This window comes from Carassius gibelio, chromosome A23, assembly GCF_023724105.1.
Source record: "Carassius gibelio isolate Cgi1373 ecotype wild population from Czech Republic chromosome A23, carGib1.2-hapl.c, whole genome shotgun sequence".
Lineage (NCBI taxonomy): Eukaryota > Metazoa > Chordata > Actinopteri > Cypriniformes > Cyprinidae > Carassius > Carassius gibelio.
In genome coordinates this window covers 14,556,460-14,573,384 of record NC_068393.1, presented here as the reverse complement: position 1 = coordinate 14,573,384, position 16,925 = coordinate 14,556,460, and the positions used below count along the sequence as shown (strand labels likewise).

The 16,925-nt window shown below is 38.0% G+C and overlaps 1 protein-coding gene across 6 annotated transcripts in view; it reads right to left on the bottom strand.

Annotated features, from left to right (window-relative positions):
* Positions 1 to 16,925, bottom strand: part of LOC127944967 (agrin) — a 228,413-nt gene that overhangs the window by 105,049 nt on the left and 106,439 nt on the right. For all 6 annotated transcript variants that reach the window (XM_052541409.1, XM_052541413.1, XM_052541408.1 and 3 more), the window contains one exon: positions 3,911 to 4,126. In XM_052541409.1, coding sequence (XP_052397369.1) covers positions 3,911 to 4,126 — 216 coding nt within the window. The remainder of the gene's footprint in view (positions 1 to 3,910; positions 4,127 to 16,925) is intronic.

Here is a 16,925-nt window from a genome sequence, read left to right as displayed (position 1 = left end):
TTAAAAATTTGAAATGACTAATTGTTTGGGTCAAAGCATCACATTTACAGAATGGGTTTAGGCTTTATTGGCCTGTGCAGATCCCCACAGACCCCAACACTATTTACCAGAACCATGCAGGTTAATTTTAGCAGATGACACTGGTTTTTAGCTAAATGAGTTTATAAAAAATAAAATAAATCTCTATGATGGATGTTGCTAGATCACATAGTACCTGCTTCCAGAATTCATTTAGAGGACTCCATTATTGAAGGAGAGTGTCGATATTGCTAATATTGTGTGCCGGTGGAGAAGCCAAGACTGTGGACCAGACGTAACCCAAGCTAAATTTAGTCTGAGAGTGAGGAACCGCAGGGTTTATTCTCAGATGGAGTAAGGAAGCCGAGAAGCTGCTGATGAGTGTGAATTGAGTCTCCCGTCACGGAGACAGGTGAATGTGTTGTGGCGAGCATCTCCACGCACGAGCATGGGAGCCGACGTAGGGGTCGAACAGGGTGAGTGAAAAACTCATTTGCACAAAGCAAGGCTGGCTACATGCCATCAGCGTGCTCAGTGGCCATGGAGGTGTCACCAGTGCCTGAATAACGAGCCATCACGGGGAACAATCAACCAAACTGCACATTAGTTTTCAGATCATGTCTCTAATATGGGAGACAAAAGTGCATTCACACACCTAAACCATTAACAAATGCATAAAACTGATGAGTGTAAACTGTCATTGCTAAATACAGTATTTTATCCAATATTAATAGACACAAAACTATAAACAGCACAATCAGATGTTGACAAGGCTTAAATCAAATAACATGTAGGAGAGGTAAACGGTTACATTTTTAAGTGCTCTAACTTGAAAAAACACAAAACCAAAACGACAAAAATATGAAAAATTTCCATAGACAATCACAAAGTATGGGCCTGAATACCATGTGTTGTACAGTCTCCACCCAGAAAACCCTAAAGCTACATAGCAACACTCCAACAAGCCACACCTTTTAGCATTTTGCTTTAATAAAGAATAATTTCAGAATAAATAAATAAATAAATATGAAATATATATGAAAGCTTTGCTGAAAGGTGACACTAAAATGACACTTTCTGTGACACTAGTGCGGCCAGACAGTATATACAGTACATACATACACACACACACACACACACACATGTACACACATGTACACACACACACACACACACACACACATATATATACAGATATAAATATATATACACTCTTCACTTTTCAGCAAAGCTTATTTTTAAGCTCACCTTCATCTACATCAAAGCATTATTAATCAAGCATTCTGTTCTTTTCTTCTGAGATGGATCGCTATTATGATGTGTTCAAACAGTATATCCCTATGCTACTTAGCCTCGGGGTAAACTCAGAGAGTTGCTTTAATATAGACTAAGATGTGTTTGAAGAAAGATCATAAATCAACAGTCTCTCACGGCTGCTGCTGCAACCGTTATGTGCTTGGATGAAGTTCAGCTTTGGCATCATTAAAGGACAGTAAAGCACACATGTAGCACCTCATATATGTGAGAATCGGTTGAAGGAGAGTGCGAGAAGCAACCGAGGGGAAAAAAACAGTATCAACACCTGGAGTTATAGCAGGTAAAGCATCTGAGAGAAATGAGCCATACTTCCCAAGTGAAGGAACACAGTTTCAGCTGTCAATAATGGGACAAACATATTGATTCCTCCATTAAGCAGCCTCCCATGATACCCTAAGGTTAAGGCTTTTCCACCCCCGCTCTTCCGTACAGCAGAATCTCATTTAGACAACAGAAGCCAACAGTTTCAGGCTCTGCGGCTAGTTTAAGTTGTGGGCCTGGTTTAGGGAGTGAATTTTTGATGAACCTCCGTGCTGTGGGCACTCAAAACTGGTTTTCATCAGCCGAGTCAGGCTGGAGGTGAAGAGACGTTAATGTGTAAAAAAAAGACAGAGTGAGAAAAGAGAGCACTCCTGGCAATCACAGTAATTCCAGACGTGCTCTGCAAACATATGATCAATGCTTTCATTGATCGATCGCTCTGGCCCGATGCTCCGCTGTACCGCTGCCAATCCAGACGAGTTCCAGCATACTGCCCACCTGAAATGAGCTCCACACACACTCCACTTCTTTCCTCCACTCGCTGACTCTCTGAATGACTGACTCACTCACTCACACAAACAGCTGGAGATTCAGTTTACCCACTGGAGTTCAATATTATTGAAGCACCTACGCTGCCCTGCTCATCTTTACAAACCAGCACCTCTCTGTATTTCTTTTTCTGTATCACCTTTTATCCTGTGCATGTGGTGCAAATTAACCCTTTTTCACTCCTGCCAATGCAGTGTGAATTGAAAACGCCTACCAGCTATAAATATGTTTATTTTGGCTACTCAGCTGTATTTTGACTTTGAGTCAGTTTCCCCAAAAATTATGAATCAGTACGGCCATTTTCAACATTGATAATGATCATAATAAATGTTTCTTGAGCGGCAGATAATTGTATTATACTGATTTCTGAAGGATCAAGTGACAATGAAGACTGGAGTAATGGCTGCTAAAAATTCTGTTTAATTATTTTTTTTTTTATATGCAAAAAATTCTATACCACCGGAGTAGATGTTGGCAAAAGATGGCAGCTAACCTGACTCTCATCTCTCACCTCTACCCAGGAGAAACACTGAAACGCCCGTTATCTATCGCCACTGATGGCATTTGAGCGAGAGAGATATGACACCTGATAGCCACACTGCAAATTTCATTAGCACAATAGCAGGGAGGCTACTGCCCATTAAAGCCCTGCCGCGGAGCCTGCACCGATTAGCATGGAGCCAAACTTCAACTGCATTAACACAAAGAGTGATCTTTAGTGCGTTTCTCAATGGAGGCTGGAGTTTACTGATAGGCTGGGGCTCTCATTCCTCAGGACTGATCATTTCCTGCTAGACAGCAAGTGAGGTGGCTAATTAGAGCTCTTTGAAAGATTTGTACGGCATGTTCCACTGAATCACGTAATTAAGGCTCATGCTGGCCAGGCCAACTGCCACAGAGCCCGTCTAATGATGGGCCACATTTCACATATTAGTTATCATTCATGGAAATAAACTGATTAGAATATACATGATGAACAGAAAACACAAAACTCACATTCTCCACGCCATAGAAGATCTATCCATATAGGGATTCATGAATATAGAAACATTTGGATAATATGTGGATAATTATTGTTTTTGGCATGTACACTATCAGAAATGCTTGAATTAAAAAGAAAAATGTGTGAGCAAGTGGAAGGGTGTAGAAAAACTTCTGTGTAGTTAATCCAACGTTTGAGCATGGTCCAAAATTGACTAACTTAGAGAAAAAACATATAAAGTGCCAAATAATAAATAATAAATAACCAAAAGAGCTGTAAGGTTATGGTTTCAATAAATAATTAAAGAAATCAACAAAACTTTCTTGCAATGTACAGTATTTTATTTAGGTTGAAAATGTATATATTAAATCGTTTTTTTATTTAAATCGAAACAGACTAATGTAACTTTTTTACAGATAAATATTTTATATTTTGCTTTAGTATATTGACTAAGGATTTTAATGAAATTTTTTTTTATTTTTTATTAAATTTTACATTTTGCATGTTTACTATTTTTCTTACACAGTAGAGTATATAATGTTTATACATAAAAATGACTGACCATCATCATATTTTGGGGTCCTTCGTATAAAAAAAGAAAGAAAGAAATCCTCTGGTGTAAGAAACATGCTTCAGTGTTGAGAAAAACTCCTTTTGTGTTCCACAGTGAAAAAGAGAGTTTGGAAAGACATTGTTGGTGAATTTTCCATTTAATTTAAGAACAACAGTCAGCAGGTCCTCACAAGTGTAGATGTACTGATTTGTGCATGTGACTAGACTTACCACAGGGCCCTCTGCGCATCACCTTGATGCGTCTCTGTGTATTGCACTGGGCTTTCTCCAGCTCACACTCATTGGAATAGGTAGAGGAGTCAGAACCGCACACCGGCGCCACCACAGACGTGCATACAATCTTCTTACAAACACACTCTCCTTTAGAGGGGTCAGTGGAGTCTCTCTCACACAGCGCTCCAAATCCACACAGCTTTCCTCTGCAACCTACAAAGAGACACAGACATAAGTATCAATTTTAGAAAGCCACAATCATATAAAAAGTGCAGCGTTCTAGAACACTACAGTAATATGAGGATGGAACAAAAGATCCTCCTCACGCAAAGTAGTGTTCAGTTTAAAAACTCTTTTAATTAACTCATGACCTTCAGAACTACGGTCTGAAGAGACAGGATTACAGCGTTATTATCTTTGCTTTCTTTTATTATTTTGCTTTCTTTTTGTGGTACTCTCCTAGGAAGATCAGGTTTTAGACAGTTCATTAAAAAATGGAAATTCTATAATTACATTCAAAATAATGTAAAATAAAATAAACATTTACAAACCTTACGAACATATTTTTGTTCTCCACACTGCACAACAAATCCAAAACCCAAATATACATTGACTAAGCAACTAAAAATAGCTAATAAATAATATGATAAAAATGTCAAACTATTTCCATGTTTTCCCCGAAAAATTACTTTTTTTTCATTACCTATGAAAAGCACACTTTCTTTCCACTCTTTCACACAGCATCTTTCTTTCTCCTATTCTCCACTACAATAAACCATACAGAATTAGTTTCCTGTGAGGGTTAGGGTTAGGTGTAGGGCCAGAGAATATACAGTTTGTACAGTATGAAAACCATTACGCCTACGGGATGTCCCTACATTTCACAAAAACAAACATATGTGTGTGTGTGTGTTTGTGTTTGTTTAAAAAAATGATGTTCAGTATATTACAGAACTATTTTACAGAATTTTTCTTATCACGGACTACCAGAACAGGTCCAGATAGGATGGCATGACCACTCGGTATGGTCCAGGATCTGTCTAGCTGTTCCTGATCACTGACTTCATACAATAACACACAAACACAAAAAATAATCTGTGTTAACTCCTCTGAGACATTCCTGTCTCACAATTGCCATCAAAACACAAACATCCATTCAAATCAATTCCCTCAAGCAAGGTCCAATATGGCAAGAACCTAGAGCTGCCACAAACTGATTGACACCTATCAGGTGAATGCAATGAGCTTTTCTTTTTTTTTCCTTTTTTTTCGGCTACCTACATAGAATCACACATGTGGAACATAAGCGGGCACACGTGAGCTTGAGGCATGAAGAGAGTTGGATTTAAACTCCTCTGTCAATCCGACATGCTCACCTGCCCACTGTTGTCTCTTACACAGTGCTTGTCACCTATGTACCTATTTGAGATTCATCGCAGCACTTTGGCTGCTTGGTTGATTCTGAGTAAATCAGGTCAAAACCAACAACTTGAGGACACAGTCATATTGAGTCCGTGAAAGCCTCTCAGTGGGATTGGGCTGCAAAGGACAGCACTTCTTGGAGACTCACTCTTCAGTCGCATATCTAGAGACTAATTAAAGAGGCCGGTGTTATTCCTATTATCTGACACTGTATAAATTAATGTTCAGAAGAAAACAAGAAAGAAGCTGAAAAGAAAGAGTGGAGAATAAGACATTTTGTTTTCTTTATCATTATGTCATTTTGCTCCTTTATATGTTATAATCGGATCACTATAATTGTTGTAAACCTTTTACAATTTGCACAAAAATCTATATTCATCAAGCAAAAATGGACAGCCAGAGAACAATGTATTGTAATAATGTAATTAAATAAAATAAAAAAAATATGCATATATTAAATATATTAAATAGAAAGCTGTTATTTTAGATTGCTGTATACAGTATTTACATACATAACTATATATAGCATATATATGTGTGTGTGTTGTTATATTAAAATACATACTGTACACCAACATTACACCTCTAAAATCATTTTGCAAAACAATATCCTATGGGTCCACATAATAGTATTTCCATCAAATTAATTAATTTACAGAACTCTAATTAAGGAAATTATAAACTTTAGATGCAAACACTTTTAATTGTGCAGATATTAAAAGCCACGAATAAGAAGTCAGTGTTGACTCACAGTGACTCACATTTCGCCACAATCCCTACAGTGTATAGCAATGACTGTGGACTGTGTACTATGCACAGAGAAATCAAGCATTTAAACCTGGTTGCTGTTGAGCATTATCATATATAGATGTAATAATAGAGCAGAAAACCTGGACCTGGGGTCAGTGACTGTACGTCTGTGCCTGTGAGCGTGACAGGTGCTGAATGTCGGAGCTATGCAAATTCATGTTTCAATAATGCATATGTATGTGAAACATCTACTACTTAATTCTTATTGATAGGGGGAGGGAATCTGAAGCCCTGCAAGTCTATTCCATCAATGAGAGTATAAAATGAAGAATGAGAAAGCTTTTCCATGGCATGCGATTCTCAAGTGAGCCAGACCACACCGATTTTCATTCCATATGTGTAGGTTATCACTCATTTAATCATTTCGCAATCTCCATGACTTAACGTGAAGTGTTCAATTCGAACCGCAACACCTGTGCCTTTGCTGAAACTCATATTAAGTACTCTTTTATTTATAGCACACTAAACAAGGAGCCAAAATCTACTCCGATGACTTTTACATTCTGTCCTAACCAGAAACAACACAATACATTAGTGAAAAAATAATATAAATTCAATATAAATTGTTTTTGCATATTCAGTACAGACTAGAATACTGAAAATGTACAGTAAATTTATGTTCATTTCTGTCTTTAGCTAATCATAAAATGAATATACATTTTTCATACTATATTTCATAATGCTGTACTGCCTAATTTCGGTTGTAGCATTTGATTTACTCTAGATTTGATTCTAGTTAAACCAATTTATCATTTATCAGCTATAACAAGAAATATTGTCTTATCATTATCAGCTAGAAATCGATTATAGAAGCATCTCTAGTTCTGATTGGACGAATTGTGTCAGTTACGCATTCCGTGTAGATTGAAAACTTGCTACACTGCTCATTATTTATGCATTAGGTACCCATGTCTTTCGCAATCGCCGTTATCTAGAAGTGTGAGCAGAGTCTTCCTGTGGCTGCACATTTCTGCCATGATGTCAGCCTAGGCGTTTTGAGCTTCACGCTCATTTTCTAGCAATGTGGTGCCACAACCATGAGCGCTGGAACATGTTGCCATGACAACAGCCCTAGAACCAATGGGGAAAAGACGTTGTTGGTTTTACAATGTGTCCCATTTCCACATATAGATGTGTGTGAAGTTGTGTGAATGAAAGCTCAAGGCTTTAGATACAGTATATTTGTGCTTTCCGGATGGGATTTAATATGTATTGACCTATAGTTCTCTAAAATACAATAAGAAATGTCACTTGTCCCGTTTTCATTGAATCAAATCTCTCAAGTCGTTTTGGTGTTTTGTTAAACTGCTTCAGTTTGAGAAGAAAAGACCCATTATTGGCTGTTTTTAGCTTTAAACTGAGTCCCTGTAATCATTTCACTTTAATAATATTAATGCAAAATGATGGTCCAGTGATGGGGCTGTGGAGGTACAGAAGACGAAACTGTGATAAGCAATACTAAAAGGATATTAAAGCATGATTGGGTTGCTAAATAAATGGCTGAGGAATAATGGCTTGTTTGTGTCAGTGAGGACACGTTCATCTCCTGGGAGACATCCATTTTCTGAGATATTATTCTAAGAAATCTCATTTATAGCAAGACCACCAGGGGTATGTGTGATACACCTCTGCTCTGTGCACGAGTAATGGAGAAAGACTCTGGAGACTATACCATTGAGGCAAACACAGCATCAGTTTTGCTCTATAATAACAAAACGGAGGGAGCGAGCGAACTGTGTCTAGTAGAATAAGCAGTCTTCAGTACAACAGGTTGTGCGTAAATCCCGGAGGCTTCCTATACAGATTTCCCAGTGTTTACTGTCTGATTAAGTTATCGACTACTCTGCACTGCTGTTAGATACAGTAGATATCTGACAGGAGTTTCAGCAGACATTCCCAGTGTGACAGTATGTGGTTTATGCTGGTATAACTGGTCTCCCAGCCTGTCCAAAGATAGTTCAAGATGGTTCATTTGCTCCCTGAGCCTGGTCAAGCTCTTCTAGCCTGCACAAAACTGGTTTAGGGAGGTCTAATTGGTCTCTCAACCTGGCTATCTTGTGTTCAGCTGGTTTTGCTGGTCTTTACAGACTGTCCAACTTACAAGATCCCAAAACGCCTCTAAAAAAGCTAACCAGACTAACCTGGGAGACCAAAAAACCATCTTAGATATTTTTTCCCTACCTGGGCTTCCCTCTCAGCCTGTTTATTTTGTCAGCTTTCACCCTCTTCCTCCTTGTCCTTCCATTTCATTACGTTTTATTAAAAACTAAAATGAAGGGTCAGGGAAAACAAAAAAAAAAATATGAAAGCTGGCGTTATTTTGTTTCTCTGTAGCTATAGATAGTATACTGGGCAAGGGCAGGTCACACAAAAAACCCGCTCTATTTTCTCAATTTCCACATATAAAAGCCCAATCAATTCCTCTCTCTCTCTCTGTGCATGGTCCCACCAGCTCGAGGCCATGACCCTGGCTTTAACCTCGCCGAATGTATTTACCAGCATCGACTTTTGGTTAAAACTCTCCCACACATCATAGACAAAGGGCAAGGGACAGAGAAAAGAGGCAGAATGAAGAAGTACTGTACAGAAAAAGAATATACACAGAAATGTGATTTTGTTTTTCTTAAGGCATGTTTATGGCAACCACTTTTAGAAGGGAGAGCCCACTGGACTACCAAAGGGCAATGTGGCCGTGGAGAGGTAAATCTATTATGACAGGGGGTTCAAGGACATAGAAGGAAGGCGCAGGAAGAAAGTTTATCTTTTTCTTAAAGGATAAACAATGTTTGGAGATTTGCACTCCAAAGGTAAGCAAGTAAACTAGAAGCAAGTAAACTTGATATTTATAATCAGAATCATACAAACCATTCCCTAAACAACGAGCCTGTCCTCCAACAAAAAACGACCATATAGGTCGTTTGAGCAAGCAATTATTACGACCTATATTTACGTTTTAAAGTTAAGCGCCCTGTAGCGGGCGTAAAAATAATGACAGTATCGCGTTGCGTCTGTCGTCATGAATTTACGTATAACGTCATTACGAATTAAAACGCACGTTTATTTAAATGCAATGTGTGGGCGTTTTACACCGATCTCACAGTATTTCCTACATATTTTACTAGGTGGCTTATTCGTTTGAATGACCACACCTAACCCCACCCCTAAACCTCACCCTCACAGAAATCATGCTAAATTATGATTTATTGAGCATACATTTTCGTGCACGTCCATTCCCTGGGATCGAACCCATGATAGCATGATTACATATCAAGGTATAACGCAATAATCTTCTAACTGAGCTACACGAAACGCAAACCAGAGGTCAAATAAAAGAGTACAAATTAATATGAAAACAACCTTTTGCCAATAGGGGCGCAATTGTAGTATACGCTCTGATGGGTCGTATTTCAGGGATTTGGACAAACGACCTATACAAGCTTATTGGTTGGAGGACAGGTTGTAAACAACACATAAATACATGATAAACTGGTTAATCGGTTTCAATGTTAGACAGTCACTTCCTGCGCATTGGGCAGTTTTTAACCAGAATAGGCTGTAGTGTTAAGTCAAAAGTCTGGCTCAAAAACTGTCACTTCTCAAGCCCTAGTATTAAAAATTGAGACCTGAGAGCAGGACCTACTATGTCACGATCTTATCTCTGGGACAAAAGAAAGCAGACAAGCATTAAAATTATTACAACTTCCTGAAATATACATGAATAAGTCACTGGTTTCCTGACGCTACCCAAGACTCTATAATTTAAAGCCGTCTGGAGTGAGTGTGTTGAGGAGTGCGTCCTCCTCTCTAACTCATTCATGCACATCCTCCTTTGCACGTGTGCACCCATATTCCTAGCGCTCCTTCTGTACTGCCCCGTAGTCCATCCACATCATTATGTGCCTTCATTCAACCAATTCACTTAATTCATCCCTCTCCCCCCACTCAGCCTTTTCTTAGACATTTCTCTATCATCAGCCTCGAGGATCTTTTTCATCTTTTTTTTTTCACTAAAAAGTTCAAAGATGAGAGTGAAGTAAAATTGAAAATGGGTAAAATAAATAGTGAAATTACATGTACATGCTTCTTGAAATCCATTGAGATATTGCACTTGGTGAGGGGGCAGATCAATAATGGAGAGGGATGGGGGTCTACGGCATCTCTTCTGGACTAAATCCAAGCAATAGCCAGATGGCTTCATGCTACACCCACAGGAACACCAAAAGAGCTCCAGTATTTATACACTGATCTGCTGAATTACAGTACACTAGGGGGTGAATTCACTAAACATGGCATTTCAACACAAAATAAACACGTTTTATTTGACTAACCACCAGTAATTCAGTTTAACTTGGTGTTTATGCACTGAAATAGCACTGTGCAATTAACACTGCACTATTACTGCCGGCAGAAAACCGAATTTTATTTAAAATAGATGTTTGTGTACATTTTAAATTGATCATGGCTGTAGAATAATTCAAGGAGTGATGATCAAATTAGAGATGCACCAATATCAATTCTGTCTGAAAATCACAAGACACTTATTATTTTCATGTTATGACTAATAATGATTGACTACAAAATGTTTTATTACTGTGTAATGCTGCACAATTAATAGAAATTCTAATTGCGATTACAATTACAGATGCTACAGTTATGTAATCGTTCAAAGCAGCAATTCATCATTTAAAGTCCACTTATGTTATTCTGTGTGCTTAAGATGTGTTTTCCCCCCTTTATCGTAAGATTTTCTTTTCATTGTTTTAAATTTAGTTTTAATGTGGCATTATAATACCATGCGTGTTTTTACTTTTATATTTAAAGAAGAAACAAATCAAATGTACAGTTGACATTTGAGGCTTAATACTATAGCAAAGCAATACATTTTTTTTTCAGTTAGTGTTTTCAGCTTGTTTATTTTCATATAAAAATACAGCATGCAGTTGCTTCAAACAATGGCATTAACATTCAATGTAAACTATGAACATCGTAATTAATAATCGCATTTACAATTTTAAGGGAATAATCAACAATTATCATAATCATGCAGCTCGAGAAAATAAATAAACAAAGAAACATGCAAAATGTTTTTGAATAAAAGATGGATTTTCATTTTTGAGATCCAATAAAGATTATATTTAACAGCGCACCTAATTATTATTACAATTTTAAAATAGGCAGAAATTAAATTAAACATCCTGTCTGTAGAAAAAAATATATAATGGTCACTGTAATACTAATATCGGCTGATAACTAATATGCTGGCAATCTGTTATTTGTTATTATGAGAATGCATCCAGACACAGTGTAGTCAAGCACATTCTCTGAATTTGAAAAGGTAAAACAATAGCATAAGTCCCATTAAAGTATGCTAGATCATGGTAGACTGCATCCTCGACAATTTAGCACTCAAAACTGATCTGGAAGATGGGAACCTGCATACATTTCTTCATTTAATCTGGCACTTTAGCAAAGCAGACTGTGGGCAAATGAATGCTGCTGTTCAAACGAATCAGTGGGCACAATTAATTTTTAGTAAATTAATCTTCCACATTTTGCAATACATTTAGCCATTCCAAATGAGTTTTTTAACAGACCATGCTAAACGTCATCAACTTCATTGTTATCCTGCCATTGTAAAAATACCTCCTTGGAAGACATTTTTTTTTTTTTTTGAGTTTTATTTAGATTAAAGTTGCAAAGGGGTGGAAAATTTTGGGAAAAATCCTGGAAAGTTTATAGAATATCTGGAATATTTCTTAGATTTACTGGAAATGTTTCACCTTTTTGCAACCCTAATTCAGGTGCTTCCATTTTAGCTCCCGACTGAAGAAAACTGGATGTTTAGAATATTGAATTGCTTCGATTAGGATTTCACTTTGTCTTATTTTAACCTTTGCATTTTTTTTTATTATCAGCGTAACTTAGATAAACAAAGCTGGGACATAACCACACCCTCATGTCAAGGCGGAGGTCAGCAGCTGTGGTCTATTGGAGGAAGGCTTTAGTCTAGCAGCAGGACTGATGAGTGCCCATCTTTGCCGACTGGCCAGCAAGACAATGAGCCCCCCCCCCCAACCCCATCCTTCTCCATCTCACACAACACCCTGATCAATAACCTCACTGCCAATCAATACCTTCACAAATCACTTCATTTTCTCTTTTTCTTTCTCTAGCACTTACAGGCAGGAGAGTAAGAGAGAAAGAAAACGAGCAAGCTGCTTAAGTAAAATGTGACCTGCCCTCCAAAACAAAAAAATAGTTAGTGCAAAATAAAACCCATTAAAAGCCACCTAGTATTTCACAATAAGAGAGCTCGTTTTAGCTGCTGTCATTGTTTTTCCTTTTTTATTCCCCCTTCTACCTCTTCTTCTCTCACTTAATAACTTTAAAAGGTAAGTGCAGAATACGATCGGGCTATTTTCCTGAAATCAAAGCGAATCACAATGTGCTTCCATCAAATTCAACCTGTCTTGTGTTCTATAAGAAAAATAATTCAATAAAAAAAAAAAAAAGAAAACCTCTCCAGAGTTGGAAAATGGCAAATATGCATTAAAAACACAAAATAAACCCAACAGACTAGAATTAAATGAATCATCATCAAAACCCCTGCTAGCTTTCAAGCTTTCTTATTTTTATTTTTGCTCTTTGAGTTTGCCATTATGTTATTCTGCTGCATATCTAACCCTCAAAAATATGCTGTTTCCAAATGGAGAGCAGGGAGAACTATTCTGCATTTCTTTTTTGGGTTTCCAATGACTTTGGTCCACATGCTTTCAAGAGATTCTTCCAAACTCATTGTGCAGTCAGTGCATTCTCATATCATTATAGATGTTTGAAAAAAGTCAGAGAAATTCTGAGGACGTCTGAACTCTTTACTAAAGACAATGATCAATAAAAACCACACACACACACAGCCTGCTACATACACCTTGCTGTTTCCCGATAAAGCATTTTCGGCATCTGCTGATTGAATAGCATTCCTCTCAAATTTGCTGAATTCTCCCTTCAAAAGATGACCGCATGATGAAGCCTAAACGCAGTGTGATTTATGATGCTGAAATAGCTATGTGCCATTGTTTATCCATGCATCGATAAAGCTGTCTGTTGGTGTGTCTGGAGTCATGGATACGACTAAAACCTGGTGGGGAAAGTATCCACAATTCCTAGCTCCTCGCATGGTTTGAAGGGTTAATATAATCCTCATCTGCCTCCCCCACCCGATGTGACCTTCCTCTCCTTGAATGTCCCTACATTTTTACTGGGGACTGATGAGTGGGATTTGCCAAAAGAAGGGGGATTTAGCTAATGAAAAAAAAGAGTGCCTGTGATGTGCAAGTGTGGGAGAGAAGCTACGATATAAGCGACTGTTAGCAAAAGAGGGTGACAAACAAGACGAAGGCAAGGACCAATGCGTCATGAGCTCCAGATCAGAGCTTGGCTCTGTCTTTGACGCAGATGTCCCAGCAGGGCTTATTAAAGCCAATTACCATTGTGAAGAAACACTGCCCGTCCACCATCCACCCCATAGCATAGGCTTCTCCAACCCATCTCCTAAACCCAACCCTTCGTTGGCTCTTGGCTGCATATTACCGCACTGTCCATGGCTCGGTGACAGCTGCGAATGGTGGTCCCTCAATTCTCTGACAGGTTTCCATCATGAAGTGAACAGATGGAGTTCTACACCCCCATCACACCAGTTACACTAGCAGTTCTCTCTCCTCTACTTGTGAGAGAGAGTGAGACTGACAGAAAGAGAGAGAAGAAGACTAACACCCGCCCCACCGCCTCAAGATCTGACCTTACTTTAAAAAGCTTCTTCTTGACGCTGATTTTCGCTCAACATATGCGCTTCCGCTATAACCAAAGCCATGATTTTGTTCTCCCAAAATAAAGCGAAAGCTACTACAAGGCTTCTCCTATCATTCATGGTTGCCAGCATGAAAGCTACTGCATTTTTTTAAAGTGATGGTTTATCATTTACTCAGCCTCATGTCAATCCAAACCTGTATGACTTTCGTTCGACTGTGTTTCGCAAAATGTCTGGTTTTTGGGCTGGTTTTGTGGTCCGGTCATGTTTTGGACTCTTGGCTTTCATTATATGGACAACACATTTTCAAAATAACATCTTTTGTGTTCGGGAAAAAAAAAATGTAAATAGTCTTTCAGGTTTGGACATGGTTTGGACATGAGAGTGAGTAAATGGAGTGGAAAGAGAAGACTGGCTTTTGAAAGATACCAAATGGAGAGTTCTCCAGAAGATTGACTGAATTGTTTGGAGGTGGAATGGACAGGTGGTGACTGACAAGGTCTCAGGGGTCTCTGTAGAATCAATGTTGGCTCTTGTAACACGCACTGACACTTCAAACCCCCCAGTGTAATGTTGGCCCCTGGACCCCCATCACTCACCCTAAAACACAATCTACTGAGTGGGTTTTACATCACAAAATTCTCCCCTGAATGCACTTGTTTAAAGAGGCCAAGAGGAATGCCTGAGGATTTACGCTAGTCCTGAAATAGATCCAGCAGGAAGGAACAAATCCTGCACTGGGCTAAAACTATTGCCAAAGTCATCTCGGACTTCACTGTCCATAGTTCAATAGTTCAGCTGACTCTCCCAAGAACTCAGGCATTAGTGTAATGGCATGTGCAGACACTGGAACAGGTAACAGGCACTCTGTTTTCACCCTAATCCAGCCTGAGCAATAAAACAACCTTAGCTGGACTACTACCAAAGACACTTCACACCTGAAAGCTTTCGGCAAGCAAGCCCTTGTCCCTCAAGAGTACAGGGAATACAAGCAATGTCTTTGACATTTACTACATCTACATCTAGGTACTGTAAAAACCACACCCAATTCTTCTGTTTTCTACTTTTTTTATATATGAGCCATAAAGTAATGGTATAACTTCTAGGACTTATTTAACGCAAAAGTCAGCATTGGTGCCCAAACAGGGGACCTCAACAAAGCCCTAATGAGAATGCAAGATGATTAAAAATGATTTAAATTAAGCTATATTAATAATATAACTAAAATTACTTATAATAATGTAATTAACAATAATAAAAAAATACAACAAAAAAAGTATTTTAATTATATATTTTTAAAACAATGTCAACATGAAATAATTATAATAAATTACTAAAATAATTATAATTATTTAAAAAAGCAAAACAATAAAACACTAAAAATAAAGTAAATTTAAACTTATATTACATTACTAATGTTAATTAAGTACACAAAAACAAAAGGTTAAAAACCACTAGAATTCAGCATGCATTTGCATCAAGACCAAATACAGTACTTATCCAAACATCATATATTTTCTAAGGTACAGCACATAAGCCCAGGCATTTCATTAGAAAGGGTGAGTGCCAATTACATTATTTGTTATAGAGTCAATAACCATAAAATGAATAAATTGTAGAATGAAAAATATAATGTCACTCTTATGAATGTAATGTATAGGTTGTATAATTTGTCCAGTAAGAATTCTTTTTTGGGGTAAAAACTGTTAGTGGACCAAAACGTTGTGAACTCCTAATCTAGTTTAACTTCAACACACTTGTGGTGAAGTGTTTACTCTATCCCTTTCTTTCTTTCACTTTATTCTAGTACTTCAGAAGTAGCAATCAAACTCAGGGCCAACAACCCAATGTTTAACTTTTCTTAATCTCTCACTCTGAGATTGTCTCTTTGCTCCTGACCTGTATAAAAACGCTCTTATTTCTGATGTGTAGCGTGTGTAGTGAAGGATGACAGATAGGATTGTGCTCTGAGTCACAAAAATCCTGGCGGATCTCTACTCATCAAGCCCCCACCTCTCCCCAATGGCATGATGAAGTAATTATGCAAAATTAAATATATCCTTGGTTGATTAGGGTGCCAGATTAAGGGAAGTTACCAGTAGGGATAATGTTGAAGCGAATCAGGTACAAACATTTCCTGGTTGTGAGCAGTCCCACAAAGGCTGACCTGACTCCAGAGCAGAGATGGTTAATGGCTTTTTTTAAGCAGCAAATGTAAAATATTCAAGAATTTGAGGTTATCTGCATAAGTGCACCTGAACTGAACATATTACCCTTTATTCACTGATTAATGAGACTAGCAGTCAGGTAAAGTGAATGACCATTCAGCAATTGCTTGTGATAGATGCTTATGTTGAAATAGATGAAAGCTCAATGAATGTGGGGACCTTTCAACTTTGAGCATTTTGAATGATGAATGGCTCCATGTTGCAGAAAAAAAGCTATCAAGGAAATCAGTGGTTATCTAATTAATCTGAACAAGTAACTATCATTCACTACCTTGAAAGAATATTACTTATGTCAGGGTCCTGCCCTGACAGTCTTGTCTGTCTTGTATCTTTTCAGTGTTTCTTTGTTTGTCTCGAACTTGAGCACATGGCTTTGTCTTTGTTGTGTTGACCATGTGCTCCTCTTGTCCCGCCCCCTTGTTTAGTCATTTTAGTTTTAGTCTATTCCTCGTTTTCTTGAAAGTGTTCATCTGATCCTCATACTGTATGCTCTGCTCCCTTTAAATGTTGCTCCTTTTCCTCATGTCTTGTCTGTTTCGTTGCATGTGTTCTTTGTGTGTGAAAATTTCTTGTTAGTCAACAAGTCTTAATAGCTGTATTATATTTCACTTTCCCCGTTTTAGAAGTTTTCCAAGGTTTCGGACATCTGAGGACACACACGATCTATGCATTATGCGTCTTGGTAAGGAGCACATACTTTCGGTGCTCATGGATTCCGAATGTAATAAATTCTCAATGAAAAAGC